This window comes from Natrix helvetica (assembly GCF_964273705.1).
Source record: "Natrix helvetica genome assembly, chromosome: 7".
Lineage (NCBI taxonomy): Eukaryota > Metazoa > Chordata > Lepidosauria > Squamata > Natricidae > Natrix > Natrix helvetica.
In genome coordinates this window covers 4,044,232-4,071,171 of record NC_138558.1, presented here as the reverse complement: position 1 = coordinate 4,071,171, position 26,940 = coordinate 4,044,232, and the positions used below count along the sequence as shown (strand labels likewise).

At 47.9% G+C, this 26,940-nt stretch overlaps 1 protein-coding gene across 1 annotated transcript in view; it reads right to left on the bottom strand.

Annotated features, from left to right (window-relative positions):
* The window catches only part of SLC4A11 (solute carrier family 4 member 11), a 166,319-nt gene that overhangs the window by 42,712 nt on the left and 96,667 nt on the right, over window positions 1-26,940 (bottom strand). Inside the window, exons 5-9 of the mRNA XM_081960283.1 lie at window positions 22,612-22,843; window positions 21,012-21,093; window positions 10,380-10,503; window positions 7,437-7,643; window positions 5,770-5,858 (exon numbers count right to left, since the gene is read on the bottom strand). Coding sequence (XP_081816409.1) covers window positions 5,770-5,858; window positions 7,437-7,643; window positions 10,380-10,503; window positions 21,012-21,093; window positions 22,612-22,843 — 734 coding nt within the window. The remainder of the gene's footprint in view (window positions 1-5,769; window positions 5,859-7,436; window positions 7,644-10,379; window positions 10,504-21,011; window positions 21,094-22,611; window positions 22,844-26,940) is intronic.

Genomic DNA, 26,940 nt, shown 5'->3' with positions numbered 1-26,940 from the left:
AAGGGCAGCTGTGCATTTCTACGTAGGATGTAATAATAATAATAATAATAATATATTTATTTCTTAGCCGCGCCCTCTCCCGAAGGACTCGGGGCGGCGTACAACAAAACATTCGAAATAAATATGCAAACAAAACAAACATATAACAAGGTACACTAAAACATACATACATATATATAAGGAGGAGATCGATTAATAAAAACAATTAAAATACTGTATTTAAAACCCCTAAAAATTAAATGTAAATTAAAATACCCAGTTAAAAACCCGTCAGGAGCGATATGGTTAAATCAAAGTTGAGCCAGGCCAGCTGCTTGGAATAGGTGGGTCTTAAGCTTAATACGGAAGGAGCGGAGGTCAGAGGTATTCCTAATATCCGGAGGGAGGTCATTCCACAGGGCTGGGCCCGCCACAGAGAAGGCTCTACTCCTAGGCGCCGCCCCACGACATTGTCTAGCGGACGGCACCTGGAGGAGCCCCTCTCTGTGCGAGCGAATTGGTCGCAGGGATGTATGGGGCAGAATACGATCCCGCAAGTAACTAGGTCCTAAGCCATGGAGCGCTTTAAAGATAGTTATCAAAACCTTGAAACGCACCCGATAGGCCACAGGAAGCCAGTGCAGCTCGCGCAGGAGCGGTGTCACGTGGGAGTACCTAGTACTCCCCATAATTACCCGCGCGGCTGCGTTCTGGACCAACTGCAGCCTCCGGGTGCATTTCAAGGGAAGCCCCATGTAGAGAGCGTTACAGTAGTCCAAGCGAGACGTCACCAGCGCATGAGTGACTGTGCGCAAGGCATCCCGGTCCAGTAGGGGGCGCAATTGGCGCACCAGGCGAACCTGGTGGAACGCCCCCCTTGCCACGGCTGTCACATGGTCATCCATGGACAGCCGGGCATCTAGGAGGACGCCCAAATTGCGCGCCCGCTCCACGGGGGCAAGATGGATGCCCCCAATGGCCAATGATGGAATTAATTGGCTGAACCGGGGGGCTGGTACCCACAGCCACTCCGTCTTGGAAGGGTTGAGCTTGAGTCGGTTGTCATCCATCCAGATCCGTACGGCTTCCACACACCGGGACATCACTTCGATGGCCTCGTTGGGGTGGTTCGGGGTGGAAAAGTACAGCTGAGTATCATCAGCGTACAGATGGTATCCCACCCCGAAACCACGGATGATCTCACCCAGCGGCTTCATATATGTGTTGAACAGGAGTGGCGAGAGGACCGACCCCTGTGGCACCCCACAGGTAAGGGGGCGTAGGGTCGACCTCTCTTCTCCTGTCAACACACGCTGCGTCCGGTCAGAAAGGTAGGAGCCGAACCACCGCAAAACGGTGCCCCGGACCCCCAGCCCCTCCAGCCGGCGCAGCAGGATACCATGGTCGATGGTATCAAAAGCCGCCGAGAGGTCTAATAGGACCAGGATAGAGGAACAACCTCTATCTCTGGCCCTCCAGAGATCATCCACCAACGCGACCAAGGCCGTCTCCGTGCTGTGACCGGGGCGGAAGCCGGACTGGCGCGGGTCTAGATAATCATTTTCCTCCAGATGTCGTGGGAACTGGTAGGCCACCACACTCTCTACAACCTTCGCCAAGAAGGGAAGGTTGGAGACAGGACGATAATTAGCCAGCTCCAAAGGGTCCAGGGAAGGCTTCTTGAGCAAGGGTCTCACCACCGCCTCTTTCAAGGCGGCCGGGAGAGACCCCTCTCCCAACGAAGCATTCACTAGGCCCAGGAGCCAGTCTCGTGTAACCTCCCAGGATGCCAGTACAAGCCAGGAGGGACACGGGTCCAATAAACATGTGGTGGGTCGCAGTCGTCCACGCAATCTGTCCAAATCCTCGAGGCAACCGAGTCAAACTCCTCCCAGATAGAAACCTCAAGACTCGCCATGGGCGTCTCCACTGGATCACTGACAGGAACCCAGTCTCTCCGGATTTGAGCGATTTTATCCTGCAGATATTTACCAAATTCCTCTGCCCTGCCCTGTAGAGGGGCCTCCCGCGGCCTCTGAAACAAGAGGGAGCGGGACACCCGAAACAGGGCGGCAGGGCGGTTCTCCGCGGATGCAATGAGAGTGGCACAGTATTGACGTTTGGCCATTCTCAATGCCACAAGGTACGTCCTTAAATGGGCTCGTACCTGTGTTCGATCAAATTCGGAGCGAGAGGATCTCCAACGACTCTCTAGACGTCTCTTGCGGCATTTCATCACCCTCAGCTCCTCGGTAAACCAAGGGGCCAGGGTGGATCGTTGCCGCCGGAGAGGCCGCAAAGGCGCCATCCGGTTCAAGGCCCCGGTAGTTGCATTATTCCACGCAACCACCAGGTCCCCTACCCGGGGGCGGGTCAAGGTTACAGGAGGTGGCCCAAGCTCCCTCTGGAACCTATCAGGTTCCATCAGGCGCCTGGGGCGGAACCATCTGGAACTTTCTTGTTCCGCCTCCCCGCGGCGGGAGGTAGCACCAGGGAAGTCAAGACGAAGGAGTGAGTGGTCTGACCATGACAGGGGAGTGATGGTTAAGTCACCTCCTCCCAGATCACTCAGCCACTGGCCAGAGACAAAAACAAGGTCCAGAGTGTGACCTCCCTCGTGTGTTGGGCCCTGAATCATTTGAGTCAGGTCCATGGCTGTCATGGAAGCCATGAACTCCCGAACCCCCTCTGATGCTTCTCCCACCGACGGCAGGTTAAAATCCCCCATCACTAAAAGTTTGGGGGTCTCAACCGCCACCGATGCGATCAGCTCAAGGAGTTCAGGCAGGGCCGCTGATGTATAGCGAGGAGCCAGGTATACTATCAGCAGGCCCAACTGTCTCCCAGGCCCCCATTTCACAACAAGGGCTTCACATCCGGACGTCTGTGGCACAGTAGACTCCCTCGGCTCTAGATCCTCCCGAATAATTGCTGCCACCCCACCGCCCCTTCCCTGGGCCCGGGGCTGGTGAAATGCTCGGTATCCTGGTGGGCACATTTCCACTAGGGGACGACCTCCCTCGTGGCCCAACCAGGTCTCCGTTATTCCCGCGAGGTCCGGCTCCCCCTCTAAAATTAGATCGTGAATGAGGGGGGCCTTGTTAACAACGGACCTCGCATTGCATAACAACAGCCTTAGGCCCTGGGTCTGTGACTCTTGACCACCTAGAACGCGGGGGTTGGTACAAGCGACCGGGTGTAACCAGCAACCACGGTCTCCCAACCGACTGTAAGTTCTTAAATTGTCCTCGTATCTGCCCCTCCCTGCGACTGTTGGAATTAAAGAGCCCTGTATAGGAATGATGTCCTCCCCCTCCTCCTCCCTTCCGCCCCTTCTGCTCGCGACCACACCTGGGGGCCCGGCTCTCACATCGCTCCTGATCTGAGACCCACCCGCCCCACAACCCCTGAACCCCCCCCCTACAAATATTTAAAAAACAACTAACTAAAAACCCCCTGAGTCTCCGCTTCCTCCACCTCTCGGGATTAATAAATGTACAATGTACGGTTAAGGTTAAGGGGGCTACATATGTCCAGTGGAAGAAAGAGAAGGATGAAGAGGACAGGATGAGAGCTATCATCAGACGCTGGAAGGGCTGCCCCAAAGAAGAAAGGGGGGGGGGGTCAACCTGTTCTCCAAAGCCCCTGAGGGCAGGACAAGAAACAACGGGTGGAAACTAATCGAGGAGAGAAGCAACCTGGAACTAAGGAGGAATTTCCTGACGGTCAGGACAATTAACCGGTGGGACAGCTTGCCACCAGAAATTGTGGGTGCTCCATCACTGGAGGTTTTAAAGAAGAGACTAGACAATCATTTGTTCTGGATGGTGTCAACAATGTTTTACCTTGAGCGGGGAGGAAGAGGAGGCGGGGAGGAGGGGGGAGGAAGAGAAGGAGGTGGGGGGAGGAGGAGGAGGAGAGGAGTGGGGAGGAGGAGGGGGGGAGGTGGAGAAGGAGAGGAGGGGGGAGGAGGAGGGGAGGAGGGGGGAGATGGAGAAGGAGAGCAGGGGGGAGGAGGAGGGGAGGAGGAGGAGGAGGGGGGAGATGGAGAAGGAGAGGAGGGGAGGAAGAGGAGGCAGGGAGGAGGGGGGAGGAAGAGAAGGAGGTGGGGGGAGGAGGAGGAGGAGAGGAGTGGGGAGGAGGAGGGGGGGAGGTGGAGAAGGAGAGGAGGGGGGAGGAGGAGGGGAGGAGGGGGGAGATGGAGAAGGAGTGCAGGGGGGAGGAGGAGGGGAGGAGGAGGAGGAGGGGGGAGATGGAGAAGGAGAGGAGGGGAGGAAGGGGGAGGAGGAGGAGGGGAGAAGGAGAGGAGGGGGAGGAGGAGGGAAGGAGGAGGGGGGAGGAGGAGGAGGGGAGAAGGAGAGGAGGGGGAGGAGGAGGGAAGGAGGAGGGGGGAGGAGGAGGGGAGGAGGAGGGGAGAAGGAGAGGAGGGGGAGGAGGGAAGGAGGAGGGGGGAGGAGGAGGAGGGGAGGACTTTGGGGTCCTTGGTGCTCTCTGAGCTTGGTGGTTTTCTTGCAGACGTTTCGTTACCAAATTAGGTTACAGCATCAATGCTAGAAGGGGAGGAAGAGGAGGAAGGGAGGAGGAAGAGAACTGTGGGATCCTTGGTGCTCTCTTAGCGGTTTTCTTGCAGACGTCTCGTTACCAAATCAGGTAACAGCATCAATGCTAGAAGGGGGTGAGGTTTGCAGAGAAGAGGAGGAGGAGGGGTCTTTGGTGCTCTCTGAGCCTAGTGGTTTTCTTGCAGACGTTTCGTTACCAAACTAGGTAACAGCATCAATGCTAGAAGGGGATGAGGTTTGCAGAGAGGAGGAGGAGGAGGGGTCTTTGGTGCTCTCTGAGCCTAGTGGTTTTCTTGCAGACGTTTCGTTACCAAACTAGGTAACAGCATCAATGCTAGAAGGGGGTGAGGTTTGCAGAGAGGAGGAGGAGGAGGGGTCTTTGGTGCTCTCTGAGCCTAGTGGTTTTCTTGCAGACGTTTCGTTACCAAACTAGGTAACAGCATCAATGCTAGAAGGGGATGAGGTTTGCAGAGAGGAGGAGGAGGAGGGGTCTTTGGTGCTCTCTGAGCCTAGTGGTTTTCTTGCAGACGTTTCGTTACCAAACTAGGTAACAGCATCAATGCTAGAAGGGGATGAGGTTTGCAGAGAGGAGGAGGAGGAGGGGTCTTTGGTGCTCTCTGAGCCTAGTGGTTTTCTTGCAGACGTTTCATTACCAAACTAGGTAACAGCATCAATGCTAGAAGGGGGTGAGGTTTGCAGAGAAGAGGAGGAGGAGGAGGAGAAAGAGAACTGTGGGATCCTGGGTGCTCTCTGAATTTGGTGGTTTTCTTACAGACATTTCATTACCAAGCTACGTAACAGCATCAATGCTACGTTAGAAGACAATGGGGGGGGGGGGGGTTGGTGCAGGTATTTAGTGCACCCGATAAACATTAACCTAGTTTGGTAAATGAAACATCTGCAAAAAAAAAAAAACAAGTTCAGGGAGCACCAAGGACCCCTCGAACTGTTTAAAACGTGACTCTGGGAATGTTGTGCACGGAATAATAACAATATTCTGTTTTGCCCCCTGCGTGTCAACTTCTTTGCCCACCTGGATAACCCTCGAGGGGGTCCCGGGGCTTCCCTTTTGGCTGAGGACATGGGGAACCTTCTCACAACCCGCCGCTGTCCCGGGGCTCCACTTTTCCTTTCAACAACCAGGCCGAGTCGTCAGACGCCGGTAAACAGGACACACGGGGGGTAATGTGGGCTCTCCTTCCCCCCCCTCCGGCCGTAGACAACCGCTCACCTACCGTCGGTGAAGTCCAAAGCGTAAACTGGAAGCCTCCGTGCGATGTCATCAAAAATCCCTTTGCCGACATTGCAGAAGTCGTGCAGCTGAGGGAAGGAAGGAAATGTTATTTCGGTGCAAAAATGCTCCTCTATTGTTGAAGGAGAAAGAGAGAGAGAGAGCGCGGCGCAGCCAGCCAGACGGAAAAAGTCAGCGGATTCAAAGAAATGACGACGGGGGCACTGCATGCTGGCAAGAACTTAAAAGACCGGGGATGGGGAGAGGGGGCAACAGAGTGGGGGGGAGGGGGAACGACACACGGGGTCTTTCCAAAATGGCACCAGGTCTCAAGACGCCCCCCCCACCGCGAAAGGCAAGGTTGGCCTGGTTGCACGCAAAGCCACTGAAACCACCGTCAACGCGGGCGTTTTAGAAGAGGATTTTGGAAGCTGGGGGCTGAACTGTGGGGTCCTTGGTGCTCTCTTGAGCTGGGGGGTGTCCTTGAAGACGTTTCATTGCCCAACTAGGTAATGTCATCAATGACAGGAGGGAGGATTTGCGGAGGGGAGGAGGGGGACTGTGAGGTCCTTGGTGCTCTCTGAGCTTGGTGATTTTCCTTCAGACATTTCATGACCCAACTAGATAACACCATCAGTGCTAGAAGGGAGAAGGGTTTGCAGATAGGAGGGAGAGGAGGAGGAGGAGGAGGAGGAGGAGGAGGAGGAGGACAATGATTATGGGGTCAATGATTATGGGGTCTCTGAGCTTGGTGGTTTTCTTGCAGACATTTCATTACCAAGCTAGATAACATCATCAGTATCACAAGGGAGAGGGGTCTGCAGAGAGGAGGAGGAGGACTGTGGGGTCCTTGGTGCTCTCTGAGTTTGGTTTTTTGCAGACGTTTCATGACCCAACTAGGTAACATCATCAGTGCTAGAAGAGAGTGGGACTTGCGGAGAGGAAGGGGGGGGGGAGGAGGAGAGGAGAGAAGGAGGGGGAAGGAGGGAGGAAGAGGAGGAGGACTGTGGGGTCCTTGGTGCTCTCTGAGCTTGGTGGTTTTCTTGCAGACGTTTCATGACCCAACTAGAGAACGTCATCAGTGCTAGAAGGGAGTGGGGCTTGTGGAGAGGAAGGGGAGGAAGGAGGAGGAGAGGAGAGAAGGAAGGAGAAGGAGGGAAAGGAGGAGGAGAGCTGCGGGATCCTTGGTGCTCTCTGAGGTTAATGGTTTTCCTGCAGGCGTTTCATGACCCAACTAGGTAACATCATCAGTGCTAGAAGGGAGTGGGGATTGTGGAGAGGAGGAGAAAAAGGAGGAGAAGGAAGAGGAGGGGGGGAAACTGTGGGATACTTGGTGCTCTCTGAGCTTGGTGGTTTTTTGCAGACATTTCATTACCCAACTAGATAACATCATCAGTGTTAGAAGGCAGAAGGATTTGCAGAATGTGGGAGGAGGAGAAGGAAGAGGAGGGCGACGACTTTGGGGTGTTTGATGCTTTCTAAGCTTGGTGACTGTCTTGTAGATGTTTCATTACCAAACTAGGTAACACCCTCCGTGCTGGAAGAGAGGGCGCTCTCTTAAAGGTTAGCCATCCCTCACTTAACAGGAGACTTCCAACTTTTCTAAGAGACATGGTCGTATTTCGAGAACCTGAAACAAGGCCCCCGCTTTGCCCCTCCTGCTCTACCTTCAGGGGTTTGGAACCATGGGCTTTGTGGTCATCGGTCACCGCCGAGGGCCTCTGGTTGACCACCATCAGCAAGTGACGCTGGTGGACCAAAGCTTCTTTGAATTCCTCTTCCGTTTTGGTTTCCAGAAGTTTCTGCCGGAAGGTGATGTCCGAAAACATTGTGGCAAAAGTCCGGCCCACTTCGGTTGCCGTTTTGGTACTTTTCTGAGGAAGAAAACACAAGCAAAGCAAGAGAGTTGTGGATGGAGGAGGTGAAATTCTACATTATGTTTTATGACGGCTCCATGTTTTTCCGTCTTCATCCTAGATCTAACGAAAGTGGCTGGCCCAGTGGACCTGTGGAAACTTTTAACTGGACCTTGGTGGCCTCTCCCTCCATGTACTGGAACTGGAAGCTTCCAAGAAGAGACTGAACTGTCCTCTGTCAAAAATGGTGTAAGGTCTCCTGCTTGGGCAGGGGGTTGGACTAGATGACCTACAAGGTCCCTTCCAACTCTGTTATTCAGTGGAATGGCTGGCCTTCAGAAGTTGTGGGAGCTTCATCCCTGGAGGTTTTCAAGAAGAGACTGAACTGTCCTCTGTCAAAAATGGTGTAAGTTCTCCTGCTTGGGCGGGGGGGAGGGGGGTTGGACTAGATGACCTCCAAGGTCCCTTCCAACTCTGTTAATCTGTATGCTGAGGCTATGCAGCATAGGACACAGAACATCATCAGAGTTGGAACGGACCTTGGAGGTCATCTGGTCCAAACACCCTTGTTCTAGCAGGAGACACATTACCATATTTAAGAGGACAAAAATCTCTTCTGAAAAACCTCCAGGGATGAAGCACCCACTAACTTACGGTGGCAAGCTGTTCCACTGGTGAATTGCCCTCACTGTAAAGAATCCCCAGGGTGCTTTTTTTCAGGAGGCAACTGGACTTCCTTGTTTTTTTTCTTCGAAGACGTATCGCTTCTCATCCAAGAAGCTTCTTCAGCTCTGACAGGATAGTAGAACTGAAGAAGCCTCTGGGATGAGAAGCGAAACGTCTTCGGAGAAAGCCACAAGAAAGTCCAGTTGCCTCCTGAAAAAGCACCTTTAGGGCAAGCATGACCTGGATGATGGAGAATCTCTAAAGACTTTACCATTAAGAAATTTCTTAGTTCTAGGTTGCTTCTCTCCTTGATTAGTTTCCATCCGTTGCTTCTTATCCTGCCTTCAGGGGTTTGGGAGAATAGCTTGACTCCCTCTTCTTTGGGGCAGCCCCTGAGATATTGGAAGACTGCTATCATGTCATCCTTAGTCCTTCTTTTTCCTAGATTAGCCGTACCAAATTCCTGTATCACTTCTTCAGATAAGCACTTCACGTAAGAACTTTAAAGGATACTTTAGATTACAGAATATAGAGCTATAGACTTGGCAGGGACCTTGGAGGTCTTCTAGTCCACCCCTCGGCCCAAGAGCCATTCTGGACAAATGGCTGTCCAATCTCTTCTAGTGTTTCTCAAACTTGATAAATTTAAAACACGTAGCCATCAACTCCCATCAACTCATCAATGATTTAGATGAGGGGATAGATGGGGAACTCATCAAATTTGCAGATGACACCAAGCTGGCAGGAATAGCCAACACTCCAGAAGACAGGCTTAAGATACAGAAGGATCTTGACAAACTTGAACATTGGGCACTATCTAATAAAATGAAATTCAATGGTGAGAAAAGGAAGGTTCTACATTGGGGAGAGTTTGAAGAAATGAAATTCAATGGTGAGAAGAGTAAGGTTTAGGCAAGAAAAACGAAATGCACAGGTACAGTATAGGTGGTACCTTGCTCAATAGCAGTAATTGTAAAGGGGGTTTTGGAGTCCTAGTGGACAATCACTTAAATAGGAGCCAGCCGTGGGCAGCAGCTGCCAAAAAAGCCAACACAGTTCTAGGCTGCATAAACAGAGGGATAGAATCAAGATCAGGTGAAGGGTTAATACCACTTTATAAGGCCTTGGTAAGGCCACACTTGGAATATTTGCATTCAGTTTTGGTCGCCACGATGTAGAAAAGATGCGGAGACTCTAGAAAGAGTGCAGAGAAGAGCAACAAAGAGGATTAGGGGACTGGAGACTAAAACATATGAAGAACGGTTGCAGGAACTGGGTATGTCTAGTTTGATGAAAAGAAGGGCTAGGGGAGACATGATAGCAGTCTTCCAATATCTCAGGGGTTGCCACAAAGAAGAGGGAGTCAAACTATTCTCCAAGGCACCTGAGGGTAGAACAAGAAGCAATGGGTGGAAACTAATCCAGGAGAGAAGCAACCTAGAACTAAGGAGAAATTTCCTGACAGTGGGAACAATGAACCAGTGGAACTCCTTGCCTCCAGAAGTTGTGAAAGCTCCAACACTGGAAGTCTTTAAGAAGATGTTGGATAGCCATTTGTCTGAAACGGTATAGGGTTTCCTGCCTAAGCAGGGGGTTGGACTAGAAGACCTCCAAGCTCCCTTCCAACTGTTATTCTATTCTATTCTATTTTATTCTATTCTATAGTATTCTATTCTATTCTATTCTATAATATTTATTCTATTCTATAGGATTTATTCTATTCTATTCCTATTTCTATTCTATTCCTTATTCTATCCTATATTCTATCCTATCCTATCCTTATCCTTATCCTATTCTATTCCATTCCTATTCCTATCCTTATTCTATTCTATTTTAATCTATTCCATATCCTATCCTATCCTATTCCCCAGATGGAATTCTGGGAGTTGAAGTCCACAAGTCTTAAAACCTACTACAGGCCCCTGTGTTATTGGATCATGGCACAGACTTCATATATAAGCCTGATATTCCGCATGGAGTCCTTTCACCGTCGCTTGAAATAGGGTGAATTCTGCTTCGACATTCCCCCCGCCCCCCCAAAGGCAAGGAAGATCAACTCACACCAGTCCAGAAGGAAAGTCCACCTACCATTTTCGGAGGCGCCAGGACCAAAATGACGAACCTCACTTCACAGGAATTCTCCCCCCAGTTCTGGGGTCTTTCGAGCCGGCTGATGCAAACATGACGTCTCTGGAGTGATTTTATAGTGCAACTGTCAAAACGAGATAATAGGGTTATTCCGGCAGGATCGGTTGGAGAAGATGGCTAGCGGTCCTTTTCTGGGAAGGAAGTTAGTTGGCTTGAAAGGAAGACACAATTAGGCCTGGTTTCCACGATGGACCAGTGAACAGAGGACCAACTACCCTGTTTCCCCCAAAATAAGACCTCCCCAGATAATAAGCCCAATCGGGCTTTGGAGCGCATGCGCTAAAATAAGCCCACCCACCCCCAAAATAAGCCCTCCCCGAAAATATTGCAACACAGCAGCAGCCATGAGGTGACCACGCTTGCTGCCTCCTGCGCCTCAAAAATAATAAGACTTCCCTGAAAATAAAGCCAAGCACTTATTTCGGGGGGGGGGGTGTCAAAAGAAAATAAGACCATGTCTTATTTTCGGGGAAACACAATAGGAAAGACCTTTATAATTTGTACAGAATATGTACCACTCATGCATCAAACGCTTATTTCTTACAAGGATTGTGATGGAGTGATCCATTAGCCCCCTAATGGGGAGGCGGGGGGAGAATTATGGAGAACGTTAACAGAGATGGAAATTGATTTATCTTGTCTCTGGGGGTCTATGCACAAACATGGGGTCCTTGGTGGTTTCTGAGCTGTCTAAGTTTTGGATGTTCTCTGGCAGACGTTTCGTGACCCGACTAGGTAACATCATCAGTGCTAGAAGGGAATGGGGTTTGAGGAGGAAGAGGAAGAGGATAAGTGAGGGCTCCTTGGGGCTCTCTGAGCTTGGTTGCTCTCTTGCAGACATTTCATGGACCAACTAGGTAACATCGTCAGTGCTAGAAGGCTTTGCAGAGAGGAGGAGGAGGAGGAAGGGGACGACTGTGGAGTCCATGGTACTTGAGGAGGTTGGGGAGGAACCTGGGCCAGTCCTGGAGTCTGGGGAAGGCTCTGATGAGGGCTCTGTGTCGGAGGCAGAGAGGGGGCCAGAGCCGTATGCCAGTTATCAGCTGCCTTCGGAGTCAGACATCAGTGAGGCAGAACAGCTGGAGCCTGTTCCCAGTGTGCGCATGCGCAGAGTTGCCAGGCGAAGGGAACCGCTAAAGAACAGGGGTTGACTTGGGAGTAAGGCCACAGGTGGACGATGAATGGCCCCTCCCAGAGGGAATAAAAGGGGAGCGAAAGGGGAGTGGAGTTTGCAGAAGACCATCAGTTCGCTTCATTGGTTCATGACTCTCCAGGACTCCTGGCCAAGTTCTGCAGATATCGGCCTGGCAGCTCTCCAAGCCAGAGAAGGTCTGTGACTGTAAATCCTCCCTCGAAAGACTTTGCTGGCTGTGAATGAGCAGAATTCACAGTCAATTAATTTAAAAAGGTTTTTGCCAGGACAAGGAGTTTGCTTCAGGCTCTTGGGAAGCCTAGGTGAGAACACTTTGGTCAGCTCCACTGAGGATGGCTGAAGATGATCAATCGGTAAAAAAAGTTGGTTGCGTGTCCATTTCTGGCAGAAACGTCCGTGTGTTGCAATTACGGAGAGCAGATGCAAGAGAATTTCTGGTGCAACTCAGGTTATCTGTCAAAACCTCTGGCTTCTTAGATGCTTTGAGCTCTTCATCTATATTCATGAGCTCAAATCGGTGAGTGAGGGGAACTGCTTAATGCTCTATTTGCAATTCGGGATTTTGTTCTTTGCATCCACTAAGATGACACAGCTTCCACTTTTACTCAATAGCAATAACATTTATCCCATCTTGGAGGGGGGAGAAAAAGCCATATTTTTTTTTTTATTACTATCTTTGGGAAACGCTGCGTTCCTCAAAGCATTACCTTCTAGCGAAAAATATTATAGGCAGTCCTCGGCTTAATGACCACAATGGAGTCCCCAAATTTCCTGTTGCTAAGTGAGACAGCGGTTAAGTGAATTTTGTCCCACTTTTAAGACCTTTCTTGCCACCGTTGTTAAGCGAATCCTTGCCTTCGTTAAGATAGTAACAACAGCTTCCCCGTTGACTTTGACTTGTCAAGAGGGTCACAAAAGGCGGCCGCGGGACACCCCAACCGTCGTAAATACGAGCCAGTTGCCAAGCATCTGGATCTCCAGGCCACGGTGGAGATGTTGCAAGAGTCGTTAAGTGTGAAAAGTGGTTGTAAGCAGGGGTGGCATTCACTTACTTTCCCTACCTGTCTGCAAATGTCAGTGGTGCACATCTACGCATGTACTTGGCCTTCCGCCCATGTGCTTTGATCATGCGTGAGCCTTGAAAACGTGCCTAAATAGAGCAGGGATGGTTGTAAGTTGCTTTTTTGGGGTGCGGTTGTAACTTCGAATGATCCCTAAATGAATGAGGGGTGGTGGTGTCTCTTTTTTGACATCACTTCAGCCCCTGAGATTTGCCGTGACACAATCACAGCTTACAAAATCTGGAAGTCTCCTATAAGTATCTTATCAGAGGCCTTAACTGACCCGAAATCCAAGGAACCCATCCACCCAGCTCCTTGCGATCTGCAAACAGCTGAGATTTCATAGCTTGGCTCAAAAAAAATTAATACATGAATTACATTTTAAGGATGAAATTACAGGGTCCTGACAAGGCTCTGTAGGAAGCATCCTGAAGTGCGAAGTGAAGTTCTCACACTTGTCAGAAGTAAAAAGAAAAAGAAAAAAAACCTTGATGGCAGATCCGTCCATTTATAATACGAAAGCAGATGGAAACTGAGCTTTCAGAGCCAAAACGAAAGTTGTCCAACACTCTTGATATTGGGCAAGAGAAAGGTGGAAATTTATCTCTCTCCCCCACTCACTCTGTGTGTGTGTGTGTGTGTGTGTGTGTATGTGTGTGTTTTCCAGCATAACTCTGAAACGCCTCGAGCAATTTCAATCAAACTTGGTACACAGATAACTTACTCTCTGGAAAAAAATACCGTGGGGGTAAGACGCCCCTAACACCCCTCAGTGTGTGTGTTCTGTTAAGATACAGCCTGTTGTGCCTTAAAATGGCTTCTACTGTGCAGTGCAGTAGAATTGTCATGGTAACGGCTTCACAGTACTCCACAAGGGGATCCCTCTGCTAAATCCAACCTGACATAAATACCCGGGCAATGCTATAAATAACTCTCCAGATCCACCAGTTGCCAAAATGCTTTCATCATCACTTTTTAGAGTTTTTTGATGACCAAAAGTCATTATCAAAAATTCTTGGAGGTTTCTGCGGCAAAACTGGGGTGAGGGGGTGGGGAAGAGGAATGTCCGGATCAAAAGTAATTTCTAATGTTGAATTTTCCCCCTTAGCAGAGGGAGCCCCCTTGTGGAGTACTGTGAAGCCGTTACCATGGCAACTCCACCGCTGCACAGTAGAAGCCATTTTAGGGCAGTACAGTAAGAGCCATTTAAGGCACACCAGGCTGTATCTTAACAGAACACCTCCTCCGAGGAGTGTTAGGGGTATCTTACCCCCACAGTATTTGTTTCCAGAGAGTAAGTCATCTGTGTACCAAGTTTGGTTGAAATTATTCAAGGCGTTCCAGAGTTATGCTGGAACATACACACCCACAGCTGTGTGTGTGTGTGTGTGTGCGTGCGTACGTACGTACGTACGTACATACATACATATAATGTATTGTGTCACATTTGTGCTGATAAATAAATAAAGGGAGACTAGTATAGATCTATTTCAAGCTATTTAGCTCTCATCAGTTAGCCATACCCTTACTGGGAATCGAACCTGGGCTGTATTACATATTAGGCAGTTGTATTAGCCACTAAGCCACAGGCTCTCCTCCTTTATCAGGTAAGACAGGGAAATAGGTATGTATTGTGTCACAACCCCTGGTACGCCCAAATATGGAAGGGAGCATATATATATAGCATAGAAAATAATGATGATGGGGAAAAAATATCGCTTACATCACCCCAGAGCTTAGCTTTCTAGTAAATCATGATGTTTTTCGACCCTTGGAAATAAAAAAACCCTGCTCTTTTAAAACCATTGTTTGATAATGACCTGGATTACACACGATAATTCAGTCCTGCTAATGTGGAAGTTGTCTCCCGTCCAAGCGGGAGGCATAAAATTACTTTTAAATCACTTTCAGAAATAATTCAGTGCTTCTGGGTGCATTTATGGCTCCTGCGGAGATGGGGAAACGTGTCATCCCGAGACAAATGGCTGGCACAAAAGCCAAGTGGCCATTTGCCAATTTAGTACAGAAGAACTGATTTTGGAAGGGACCCAGAGGTCTTCTAGTCTAACCCCTTCTCAAGCAGGAGACCCTATGCCAGTGATGGCAAACCTATGGCACACGTGCAGGAAGTGGCACGCAGAGCCATCTCTCCGGGCACACTAGCCGTTGCCCGTTGCCCTTGTGGGTTCCAGCGCATCTTTGTGCATGAGGGAGCATCGGATACCAGAAGAGCAGCTCCCTAGTGTGCATGGGCACGCCAGGAATCTCAGCTTCAAGTTTCTGGTGCGCATATGCATGCCAGCCAGCTATTCTTCACATGCACATGCACGCCAGAAATCAGAAGACCAAGTGACCCGCACACAAGCTGCTCTTTCAGTTTTTGGCAGTCCCCCACGCACACACTCGGTGCCAAAAAGGTTCGCCAACATTGCCCTATACCCATTCCAGCTGGCACAGTGGTTAGACTGCAGCATTGCAGGCTAATTCTGCTGACTGCCAGGGATTTGATCCTCACCGGCTCAAGGTTGACTCAGCCTTCCGTCCTTCCGAGATCGGTAAAATGAGGACCCAGATTGTTGGGAGTTTTTTGGGTGATCCTCGAGATTAGAGAACCAGTTTGGTGAAGCAGTTAAGGTGCTCAGCTAGAAACCAGGAGACAATGAGTTCTAGTGCTGCCTTAGGCATGAAAGCCAGCTGGGTGACTTTCAGCCAATCACCAGGAGACAGTGAGTTATAGTCCCACCTTAGGCATGAAAGCCAGCTGGGTAACTTTGGGCCAACCACCAGGAGACGGTGAGTTCTAGTCCCACCTTAGGCATGAAAGCAAGCTAGGTGACTCTGGCCCAACCACCAGGAGACGGTGAGTTCTAGTCCTGCCTTAGGCATGAAAGCTGGCTGGGTGACTTTGGGCCAACCACCAGGAGACGGTGAGTTCTAGTCCTGCCTTAGGCATGAAAGCCGGCTGGGTGACTTTGGGCCAATCACCAGGAGACAGTGAGTTCTAGTCCTGCCTTAGGCATGAAAGCTGGCTGGGTGACTCTGGCCCAACCACCAGGAGACGGTGAGTTCTAGTCCTGCCTTAGGCATGAAAGCCGGCTGGGTGACTTTGGGCCAACCACCAGGAGATAGTGAGTTCTAGTCCTGCCTTAGGCATGAAAACCGGATGGGTGACTTTGAGCCAATCACCCTTTCTCAGCCCAGCCTACCTCACAGGGCTGTGGTTGAAGGTGAAGATACATAAAATATTGGGCCACTTCCCTATTAAATAAGAAGCTGACCTCCTCTACTATGCTATGAAAACATTTCAATTGTCATTCCCCCCCCCTCTCACTCCAAATTGATGAGCATCAGTAGACCAAAATATAGGAGAACATCTCTGGCCTACGTACTTTAGCTTCCTGAGCCCTTCCAAAAAGCCCAATTAAACCATTATTTAGCTCCTGCGTTACTCAGTGAATGAATTACCCCAATCCTTATAGCGAAGGAGTTGCCTGCGTTTAATTAAAGAGAACATTTGCACAATAAAAAAAGCATCTTTCCTATCATCAAAGAGGCAAGAGAGAAGGGAGGGAACCCTCTAAGCGGGTAGGAGAGGAAGAATCTCTTTAGAACATGATCTTGGAAGAATAATTAAATTTTCTTAAATTCTCAGAGTCTGGCATTATGCTAAGAGACAAAGCAAGAGTCAGGTTAACTCCTTATGAACTGCAGCAGGAGGATAAATTATACAAGAGGTCCTCGTCTTACGACCACAACGGAACCCCAAATTTCCACTGGTAAGCGAGACAGCCGTTAAGTGAGTTTTTTGCCCCCGTGTTATGACCTTCCTGGCCATCGTTGTTAACCGTTGTTAAGTGACTCACTGCTGTTCTTAAGTGAATAGCATGCGTTTGCTAAGTGAGTAACCCGCTTGCTACGGGAATCTGGCTTCCCCATTGACTCTGTTTTATCAGAAGGTCGCAAAAGGTGTCCCGGTGACCCTGGAACTGTCGTAAATACGAGTCAGTTGCCAAGTGCCTGAATTTTAATCGTGCGACCACGGGGATGCTGAAACGGTCGCAAATGTGAAAAACGGCCGTGAGTCACTATTTTCAAGGCGGTTGTAACTTTGAACCGTCACAAAATGAACTGTGGCTAAGTCAAGGAATCAAAAAAAAAAAAAAGATTGGAAAATGTCCGCCATGTACCATATTCCCTCTAGTTCAGTGATGGCGGCTGATCTTTTTGTCATCGTGGGCCGAAAGTGGCATAATGCAATGCGCAAGCGACGCCACCCCCGTATGCCACACAGCCCTGTGTAGGTATGCGCAACCCCCGTGCCCCATTTTGGGCCTAGTAGGCTTCCCTGCAGCCTCCTGGGACCAAAAACGCATCTCCCTCATGCGCTCCGCTCCCCGCGCATGCACAACCGAGACCCAAAAATCAGCAGGCCGGCAGGAGGTACGCACACATGCGCAGTGGAACTGAGCTGGGGCAACGGTGCGCGTCCCTGCAGAGCGGGCTCTGAATACTACACGTGACACGCATGACATAGGTTTGCCATAACGGCCCTGAAAATTGGGCAAGAGTCCATGATAGAAAGATATTCCTTGGATTAAAGATGTGAAAGAATATACAGCTAATCCACGACTACAATGGAGCCCCAAATTTGAACAGCTGAGCAAAGCAGTGAGCTTTACTCCTTTTTATGACCTTTCTCACCACGGTTGTTAAGCAGAGTACTGCCATTGTTAAGTGGATCATGCGGTCGTTAAGCCAATCTGGCTTCCCCCACTGACATGGCCAGCTGGGGAATTCTGGGAGCTGAAGTCCGCCAGTTTTAAAGCTGCCAAGGTTGGACATGCCGGCTCGAAGGCGTTTTGATTTAAGTTAAATTTATTTATTTATTTATTTACATTTATTTTTTGGGCAGTGAGCATTCCTGGCTGTAGGTAACTCACATATATGTCAGTTAATGCCTCCAACTTCCCCTCAGAAATTTTTCCCCAACACTTCCTTGGGGGACTTGTTAAAGAGAAATCTTCTCGCACGCCCAGCCCACAGCCGAGAAACGGCTAAAATTGTCTTTTCCAGCAAAATTACCTCCACATAATTGAAACCTTCAAACTAGAAGGTGAAAAGAAGAAAGGAAAAACCCACCATACCTGAATGCTTCAAAATAGGGTGGTTTGAATCCAAAAATGTTTGGAACTTGAAAGTGTGTATATGCACATGCCTCATGTCGAACAAAATGTCCCTTTTTGCTACCAAGAAATTCCCCATTGTAAGGATTCATTAAAGCTTTCGGGAATACAATACAATAGCAGAGTTGGAAGGGACCTTGGAGGTCTTCTAGTCCAACCCCCTGCACAGGCAGGAGACCCTATACCGTTTCAGACAAATGGCTATCCAACATCTTCTTAAAGACTTCCAGTGTTGGGGCATTCACAACTTCCGGAGGCAAGCTGTTCCACTGATTAATTGTTCTCACTGTCAGGAAATTTCTCCTCAGTTCTAAGTTGCTTCTCTCCTTGGTTAGTTTCCACCCGTTGCTTCTTGTCCTGCCCTCAGGTGCCTTGGAGAATAGTTTGACTCCCTCTTCTTTGTGGCAACCCCTGAGACATTGGAAGACTGCTATCATGTCTCCCCTAGTCCTTCTTTCTATTAAACGAGACATACCCAGTTCCTGCAACCGAATGTAGTATGTGAGTAAAAATACATACCCAAGGTAGTGCTTGGCTTAAAATGACCGTTGGAAGTTACGATGACATTGGGGGGGGGGGGGGGAAGGATTTACGACCATATTTCACGTTTACGACCAAATGCAGCATCCTTGTGGTCACACGATTAAAATTCAGACGCTCGGCAACTGGCATGTACTTATGACAGTTGCGGTCAGGCGACCTTCTGAGCAGCAAATTCAATGGGGAAGTCAGGTTCACTTAACAACTCTGCGACTAGCTTGACGAGCGTAGCGATTGACTTAACAACCGTGGCGAGAAAGGTCGTAAAAAAGGGACAAAGCTCCCTTAACAAATCTTTCATTTAGCAACCTAAGTTGCTAAGTAGGTATGTTGAAGCCTACCTACACAGGTTGACCTCGACAGTCTGGCAACCGTTCACGTAGCAACCGTCAGAAGTTACGACAGCGTGACTTGCAACCGGTCCTCGCACTTATGACCGCTGCAGCATTCCTGGAGTCATGTGATCAAATTTTGGGTGCTGAGCTTGACGGAGTTATGACCATTGCAACTTTTGGGGTCCTTTGTGACTTTCCCAGCTGGCGCCTGATGAGCAAAGTCAACAGGGTAAGCAGGATTCGCTTAAGGACGGCGCCATTCACTAAACAAATGCAGTGATTTGCTTAACAGCCCTGGCAAAAAAAGGTCATAAAATCAGGCACAGATCCCTTAACGATCATCTTCCTTGGAAAACAAACTTCTGCTCCCAATTGTGGTTGCAAGTCAAGGACTACAGTGGTCATAAATTACATTCAAATGTATGATCTTTTGCATTTCGAAAGGAAGAAGGCAATTTATTCCTTCATTATTTTCTCTCCCAAAGTACCAAGAAAGGAAAGTAGAGTACATGCAAAAGCTTTAAAAATTCACCAACTTCCAAAGGACTTAAAATTTGTCCGTTTGTTCTCTGTGCCATTGTTTTATTCTGTTTCAGCAGGTGTTGCTCGCATTGTCTGCCGTCATTTTGCATTAAAGAATAATTTGCCTTTAAAAGAAGTTTCTCAGCGGAAAAATTGAACAAAGAAAACTAGATAAATTAAGAAATGTTACTTCAACCTGTACTTTTTTCTTCCTTTTCCCTTCCCACACAATATTAATATAGAGGAGGTGATGGAATAAAGGCACATTTTTTTTAATACAAGTAGTCCTCGACTTACAACCGTAATTGAGCCAAGCTTTCCTGTTGCTGAGAGAAACATTTGTTAAGTGAATTTGCCCCGTTTTACGACCTTTCTTGGCACAGCTGTTAAGTCAATCACTGCTGTTCTTAAGTTAATAGCACTGCAGTTAAGTGAATCTCTGCAGTTGATAAGTTGGTAACCCAGTTGTTAAGTGAGTCTGGCTTCCCACTGACATTGCTCATAAGATGGTGGCAAAAGGGGATCGTGTGATCCCGGGATATTGTGACCGTCGTAAATGTGAGTCAGTTGCAAGTGTCTGAATTTTGACCTCGTGACCATGGGGATGCTGCAACGGTCGTAAGGATGAAAAACGGTCCAAAGTCACTTTTTTCAGAGGCGGCGTAACTTTGAATGGTCAGTAAACGAAATGTCCATTCCAGACAAATGGTTCTTAAAAACCTCCAGTGTTGGAGGCCAAAGTTGTAACCTAAAGAAGTTTTCCTAAGTTCTTGAAATTACCGATTTTCAATAATTTAGAAAACTACTTTAGGTTAGTTTTCTGGTATTTTCAAGAACACTTTAACACCTCTTTCAAAAGAGACAATGAAGGCCAAGAAGAAAAAGAAAAAAAAAACCACATCCTCTCCAGCAGCCAACAGCCAGATAAGCAGGGATGAACACCAGACAAATAATCAAGCAGAAAACAGTACACCAATGAAGAAACGACCAACTCAAACTAACAATGAAAGAGTTAAACAACAAGGAATCACCAGACCACTCCTACCAACTGACAAGGCATATAAAAAGAGACCAAACCCCCCTCCCTTCTAAAGCGGATGTTGTTACCTAGTTGGGTAATGAAATGTCTGGAAGCAAATCAAGGAACTACCAAGGAAAAAACCTCAATCTTACACTACTGTATATAATCAGGGAGCAAACCCCACTCGGTTCTAGCACTGATGATGTTACCCAGTTGGGTCATGAAATGTCTACAAGAAAACAATCAAGCTGAGAGCACCAAGGATCCCACATTCCTCCTCCTCCTCCTCCTCCTCACTTCCTCCTCCTCTCTGCAAACCAAACTCCCTTCTAGCACTGATGATGTTCCCTAGTTGGGTCATGAAACGTCTGCAAGAAAACCGCCAAGATCAGAGAGCACCAAGGACATGACAGTACTTCTTCCTCCTCCTCCTCCTCCTCTTTGCAAGCCCCCTTCTAGCACTGATGATGTCCCCTAGTTGGGTCATGAAACGTCTGCAAGAAAACAATCAAGCTCAGAGAGCACCAAGAGCCCCACAGTCCTCCTCCTCCTCCACAAACCTCACTCCCTTCTAGCACTGATGAGGTTAGCTAGTTGGGTCATGAAACGTCTGCAAGAAAACCACCAAGATCAGAGGGCACAGTTCTCCTCCCCCATGCAGTAAACAAAACAGAGACAAGATTTATTTCTGCCATAGAAGATTCGTAATGCAGAGCTTCTGTTTGCCCCAAAAATGTTCCGGTGATTTTGGACTCACATGATACAGAGCCACGACTGTTGATATTGGATCCCGGTGACTGTAGCTGTCACACCCTGAATTGTGTCCGACAAAAGGTGAACTATCCAAAGGACAAAAAGGAAAAAAAAAAGAAAGCACATTTTATTTTTACATACACATTTGAGTTCGCCCCACATTTGCCAAAAAGCTAACATCTACAGCTAATCCTCGACTTACAACCGTTCATTTAGTGACCGTTTCTACGTTGCAACGGCACTGAAAATAATGCCCAATGTCCTTTATTTCATTCTTACGACTGTTGTGGCATGTGATTTACATTCGGACACTTGTCAACTGATTCACATTTATGACGGGTTGCAGCATCCCGGGGGGAGGGGGGGTCACGTGATTCCCCTTTTGCGACCTTCTGACGAGGAAAGTCAATGGAGGAAGCCCGATTCACTTAACAACCGTGTTGCTCATTTAAGAAACGGCATCGATTCACTTAACGAAGGTGGCGAGAAAAGTACAAGGGAGCAAACTCACTTATCAACGCTGCAACCGTCGTAAGTATGAACCAGTTGCCAAGCATCTGAATTTTGATCACAAGTTCATGGGGAGGCTGCAAAGGTTGTAAAACTTTTGAAAAACTTTCTTAAGTCCCTTTTTTTGAGTGCTGTTGTAACTTTGGACGGTTACTAAATGAACTGTTGTAAGTCACGGAATTGTTGTGGCCCGACAGCAGAGCTGGGGGCAGATTCAGACAGTGAGGAGGTTGGGGAAGGAACCTGGGCCAGTCCTGGAGTCTGGGGAAGGCTCGGATGACGGCTCTGTGTCAGAGGCAGAGAGGGGGTCAGGGCCGTCTGACAGTTATCAGCTGCCTTCAGTGTCGGAGATCAGTGAGGCAGAAGAACAGCTGGAGCCTCTTCCCAGTGTGCGCATGCGGAGAGTTGCCAGACAAAAGGAACAGCTAAAGAACAAGGGCCGACTCGGGAGTAAAGGCACAGGGGACAGTGAATAGCCCCTCCCATCGGGAATAAAAGAGGAGCAAAAGGGGAGTGGAGTTTGCAGGAGTTCCATTCATTCGAGTGAAGATCTGTTCCTGACTTCTGGCCAAGGAATTGCTGCTACAGCATGGCGTTTGGAAGATATTGGCCTGGCAGCTCTCCAAGCCTGATAAAGGTCTGTACTTGTGAAATCTCATGAAAGACGGTTGGCCGGGACTTTGCTGGAGAGGAATTCCCTTGAAACTAAATAAAAGGGATTTTACTGGGAGTCAGCTTCATGATCTTAGGAGGCCTAAATCAGAACAGGACTATTGTATGTAAATTAAGGAGCAGAAGACTCCTGGGATCAAGATGCAGGCATTTTCCGACGTTTATAGATGGAGAATGAGGGTACCATGGATTAGATTGGGTAGGGCAGGGGTCTCCAAACTTGGCCCCTTTAAGACTTGTGGACTTCAACTCCCAGAATTCCTCAGCCAGCTGAGCTGAGGAGTTCTGGGAGTTGAAGTCCACCAGTCTTAAAGGGGCCAAGTTTGGAGACCCCTTGGGTAGGGGGTACCCAGAACATCCTTCAAAAAAAAAACACTTCACCCAAACTTTCCCAGCCTAGACAGATGAGAAGCAACTTGTACCGTTTCCCTCTGTGGGCGTCCCTGAATCAGTGAATAAAGTGCTCATAATTTTGTCAAAGTTGCAGCTTGGCTCGGTGTTGTCTGAATCCTCGGCGAAGTGTTTCAACATCTCCCGCAAAACGTCATCCAGAGAAGTGGCCGTCTCGTCCAGAATGATGCTCGCTCTGGCCAGGAATCCGTCCAGGTCACGGTGGGCTCTGACCTCCTCCTCAAAATTCTTTAATTTTAGGTACTGCAAGGAAAAACAGAAAACGGTGGGAACGACGTTTGTCTCTGGTACGAGCCACGAATCCGGAAAAAAAATATTTTCTTCGTCACCTGCGGTGGGTGCAAACACAGCAACTCGTCTATTTATTTATTAAATTCATCTTCCGCTCGTCTCACCATCGAGCGGCAATTTATTTATTATTTATAAAATACTAGCCGATAACCTGGCGTTGCCCAGGTATTCATTTATAGGGGGAAAATGTCCGGACTTCTCCCGTAATTTCTAATGTTGGATTTTCACCCTTAGCTAAGGGAGCCCCCCTTGTGGAGTTCTGTGAAACGTTACCATGACAACTCCACTGCGCTGTACAGTAGAAGCCATTTTACAGCAGTACTGTAGAAGCCATTTTAACGCACAACAGGCTGTATCTTAACAGAATACGCACCCCGAGGGGTGTTAGGGATGTCTGTGTACCACGTTTGGTTGAAATTGCTCAAGGAGTTCCAGAGTTATGCTGGGACACACACACACACACACCCATTTTATATAGGTAGGTAGGTAGGTAGGTAGGTGGGTGGGTGGGTGGGTGGGTGGGTGGATGGATGGATGGATGGATGGATGGATGGATGGATGGATGGATGGATGGATGGATGGATGGATGGATAGATAGATAGATAGATAGATAGATAGATAGATAGATAGATAGATAGATAGATAGATAGATAGATAGATAGATAGATAGATAGATAAATAGATAGATTAGATAGATAGATAGATAGATAGATAGATAGATAGATAGATAGATAGATAGATAGATAGATAGATAGATAGATAGATAGATACTGGCCACCCATTTACCGTAAGGTAACTCTCTGGGCAGCTTACAGACCTAAAACTATATCTGGTATTAAAACATGAATAAATTAAAACCAAATATAAAAATCAAAGATTAGTTCTCAATTTATAACCGCAATTGGGGACTAGAATCTTCTGGTTACACTCGTTAAGTGGTCTCAAAGGCCATTAAGCAATAGTTCTTACCTTATGACAAGAGTTTACGATATATCAAGGACAGAAGCAACTTAGAATTAAGGAGAAGACATTTCCTGACAGTTAGAACAATTAATCAGTGGAACTCCTTGCCTCCAGAAGTTGTGAATGCACCAACACTGGAAGTCTTTAAGATGAGGTTGGATAACCATTTATCGGAAGTGGTGTAGGGTTTCCTGTCTAGGCAGGGGGTTGGACTAGAAGACCTCCAAGGTCCCTTCCAACTCTGTTATTCTATTCTATTCTATTCTATTCTATTCTATTCTATATAGACCAATGGTTCTCGACCTTCCCAATGCCGCAACCCTTTAATACAGTTCCTCATGTTGTGGTGACCCCCAACCATAAAATTATTTTCGTTGCTACTTCATAACTGTAATTTTGCAATTTTCCAATGGTCTTAGGTGACCCCTGTGAAAGGGTCGTTCGATCCCCAAAGGGGTCACGACCCACAGGTTGAGAACCGCTGGTATAGACCATTATTACAGGCAGAACTCGAGTTACAACAGCTCATTCAGCGACTGTTCAAACTTTCAAGGGCATTGAAAGAGAGACTGACCATTTTTCACACTTAATGACCATTGCAGCATCCCCACGGTCACTTAATTTACATTCGGATATTTGACCACTGACTCACATTTGTGACGGTTGCAGTGTCCTGCGGTTATGCTAACACTTTGAACAACTTAAGTGACTAACTTAACAACTGCAGCAATTCACTTAACAGATGTGGCAAGAAAAGTCGCAAAACGGGGCAAGACTCACTTAACCGATGTTTCACTTAGCAACATAAATTTCGGGCTCCATTGTGGCCGTAACTCAAGGGCTATGTATACGGCCTCTAAAAGTTGTTTTTCTCAACCTCGGCAGGATGGGTGGACTACAACTCCGAGTATTCCCCAGCCGGCCTTCGCTCGGGGCCCGTAATTTTTACAACTGACCTTAATATATGCACAACGACATCAAGACCAATTAAAAAAAAAACCCAGCCAGGATTCCCGGTGCTTCCTTCTCCACCCCACATTGATGGTGCGCCCCAAAAGAGGCGAATTGCAAGATTTTGCACATCCTTTGAGCCCCGGTCCCGTTGCTGGCCGTGGAAGGAAGTTGCCCCGAGCGATGTCAGAAGTCAGAGAAGCCATCAAAGGCTCGGCTGGAAGGGAAGTGTGTAAGTGCCAGTGAGGTTAACGTTGTAGGGAAGGCCTCTTTCATCTGACCGATTGGAAAACTGGCACCAGCGTTCGTCCCGCAGGAAATGGACTTTCCTTTGCAATCATTTTATAGTACTCCACGCGATACTCAAATTCGGCAAAGGGGACAGATGTGACGGCAGCTATAGGATAGCAAACTCATAAATGAGAATTCTGCATGAGCCGGCAGGATGTGGCTCCCAAGCTTTGATTAAGGGATATGGATATTACAACGCATTGATGGCGCAGTGGGGGGGGGAGGGCAGCCCTTTGTACCACGTTGCTCCGACTCCCCAAATCTGGGACCTTCTGAACGGACTAGGGTTTAATGTCTGCATGTCGTACATGGACAAACATTTTGAGTGAGGAAAATTTGGGATCAGATGGGTTACATTTCCTACTCCGAGTGTTTTCTACTTAAAAATCAACCCGTGAGCTATTTCCTTCCTTGGGTGCGTGACATCTGATTTTTCACGTAACAATTATGATATCTAGTTTGTCACAAGAATTATGTCGTGACAATTTCTGACTCGGGTGGCCACCGCATAGATTTTGGTAGAAGGTCCTACTGTAAGCAGAAGCATCTCAGAACATCTGTAATCCAGGAATTTTCCAGATGGATGGACAACATCCAACGACAAACTTAAGAAACAACCAAAGATTTACTGTCATAAAAATGCAGAGACCTGTATACAGGCAAGACATCGACTTACAACGGTCACTGAACCCAACATTTCTGTTGCTAAGCGAGACGGTTGTTGAGTGAGGTTTGCCCCGTTTTACAATCTTTTTTGCATCGGTTGCTAAGTGAATCACTGCAGGTGTTAAGTTAGGTTGTTAAGTGAACCTGGCTTCCCCATTGTTTGTCAGAAGGTCGCAAAACGGGACCATGTCACTCCGGGACACTGCAACTGTCATAAATACGAGTTAGTTATAGGGGTCATGAGTGGGAAAGACGGTCATAATAAGTCACTTTTTTCAGACAGTCATAACTTCCAACAGTCACTACACAAACTGTCGTAAGTCGAGGACTACTTGCAATCAAACCCCACCATTTTTCAGACACCTGCAATATTAATTTTCATGTTCATAAGGCAATCGGATGCCATCCAGATGTGCAATCAATTCGCTCAGGCGAAATGGAAGAGGGTTCTCGTTTCCTAACTTCACCCAGGGGTTTCCAGACTCGGCCACAATATCGTAAAGTAAAATGATTAAAAATAATTATAGTTTTTAAAAAAATAATTTTCCCATTGTCCTGGGGAAAATGCCCGTCAAGAGACAAGATCAGATAAAAAGATAACTTGAGGACCATAAAACCTGATCCCAGCTAGCTGTTATGAAGACCACAACTGAGAGAGAAAAAATGAAACTTATGCCTATGTTTTTGGAAATACTATAATCCAATGATTAATACATATATGTATATGTATGTATAATGTGATGGCTCATTGGCTAACACACTGAGCTTGATGATCAGAAGGCTGGCAATTTGGCGGTTCGAATCCCTAGCGCCGCGTAACGGAGTGAGCTCCCGTGACTTGTCCCAGCTTCTGCCAACCTAGCAGTTCGAAAGCACGTCAAAAATACAAGTAGAAAAATAGGAACCATCTTTGGTGGGAAGGAACAGCGTTCCATGCGCCTTCGGCGTTGTGTCATGCCAGCCACATGACCACGGAGACATCTTCGGACAGCGCTGGCTCTTTGGCTTTGAAACGGAGATGAGCACCGCCCCCTAGAGTCGGGAACGACTAGCACGTATGTGCGAGGGGAACCTTTACCTTTACCTGTATATATGGGGGCAGGTATATATTGATATATGCATATAGCATGTGCATGTGTGTGTTATGTATGTGTTTGGGTAGACATTTTTCTCCTGAA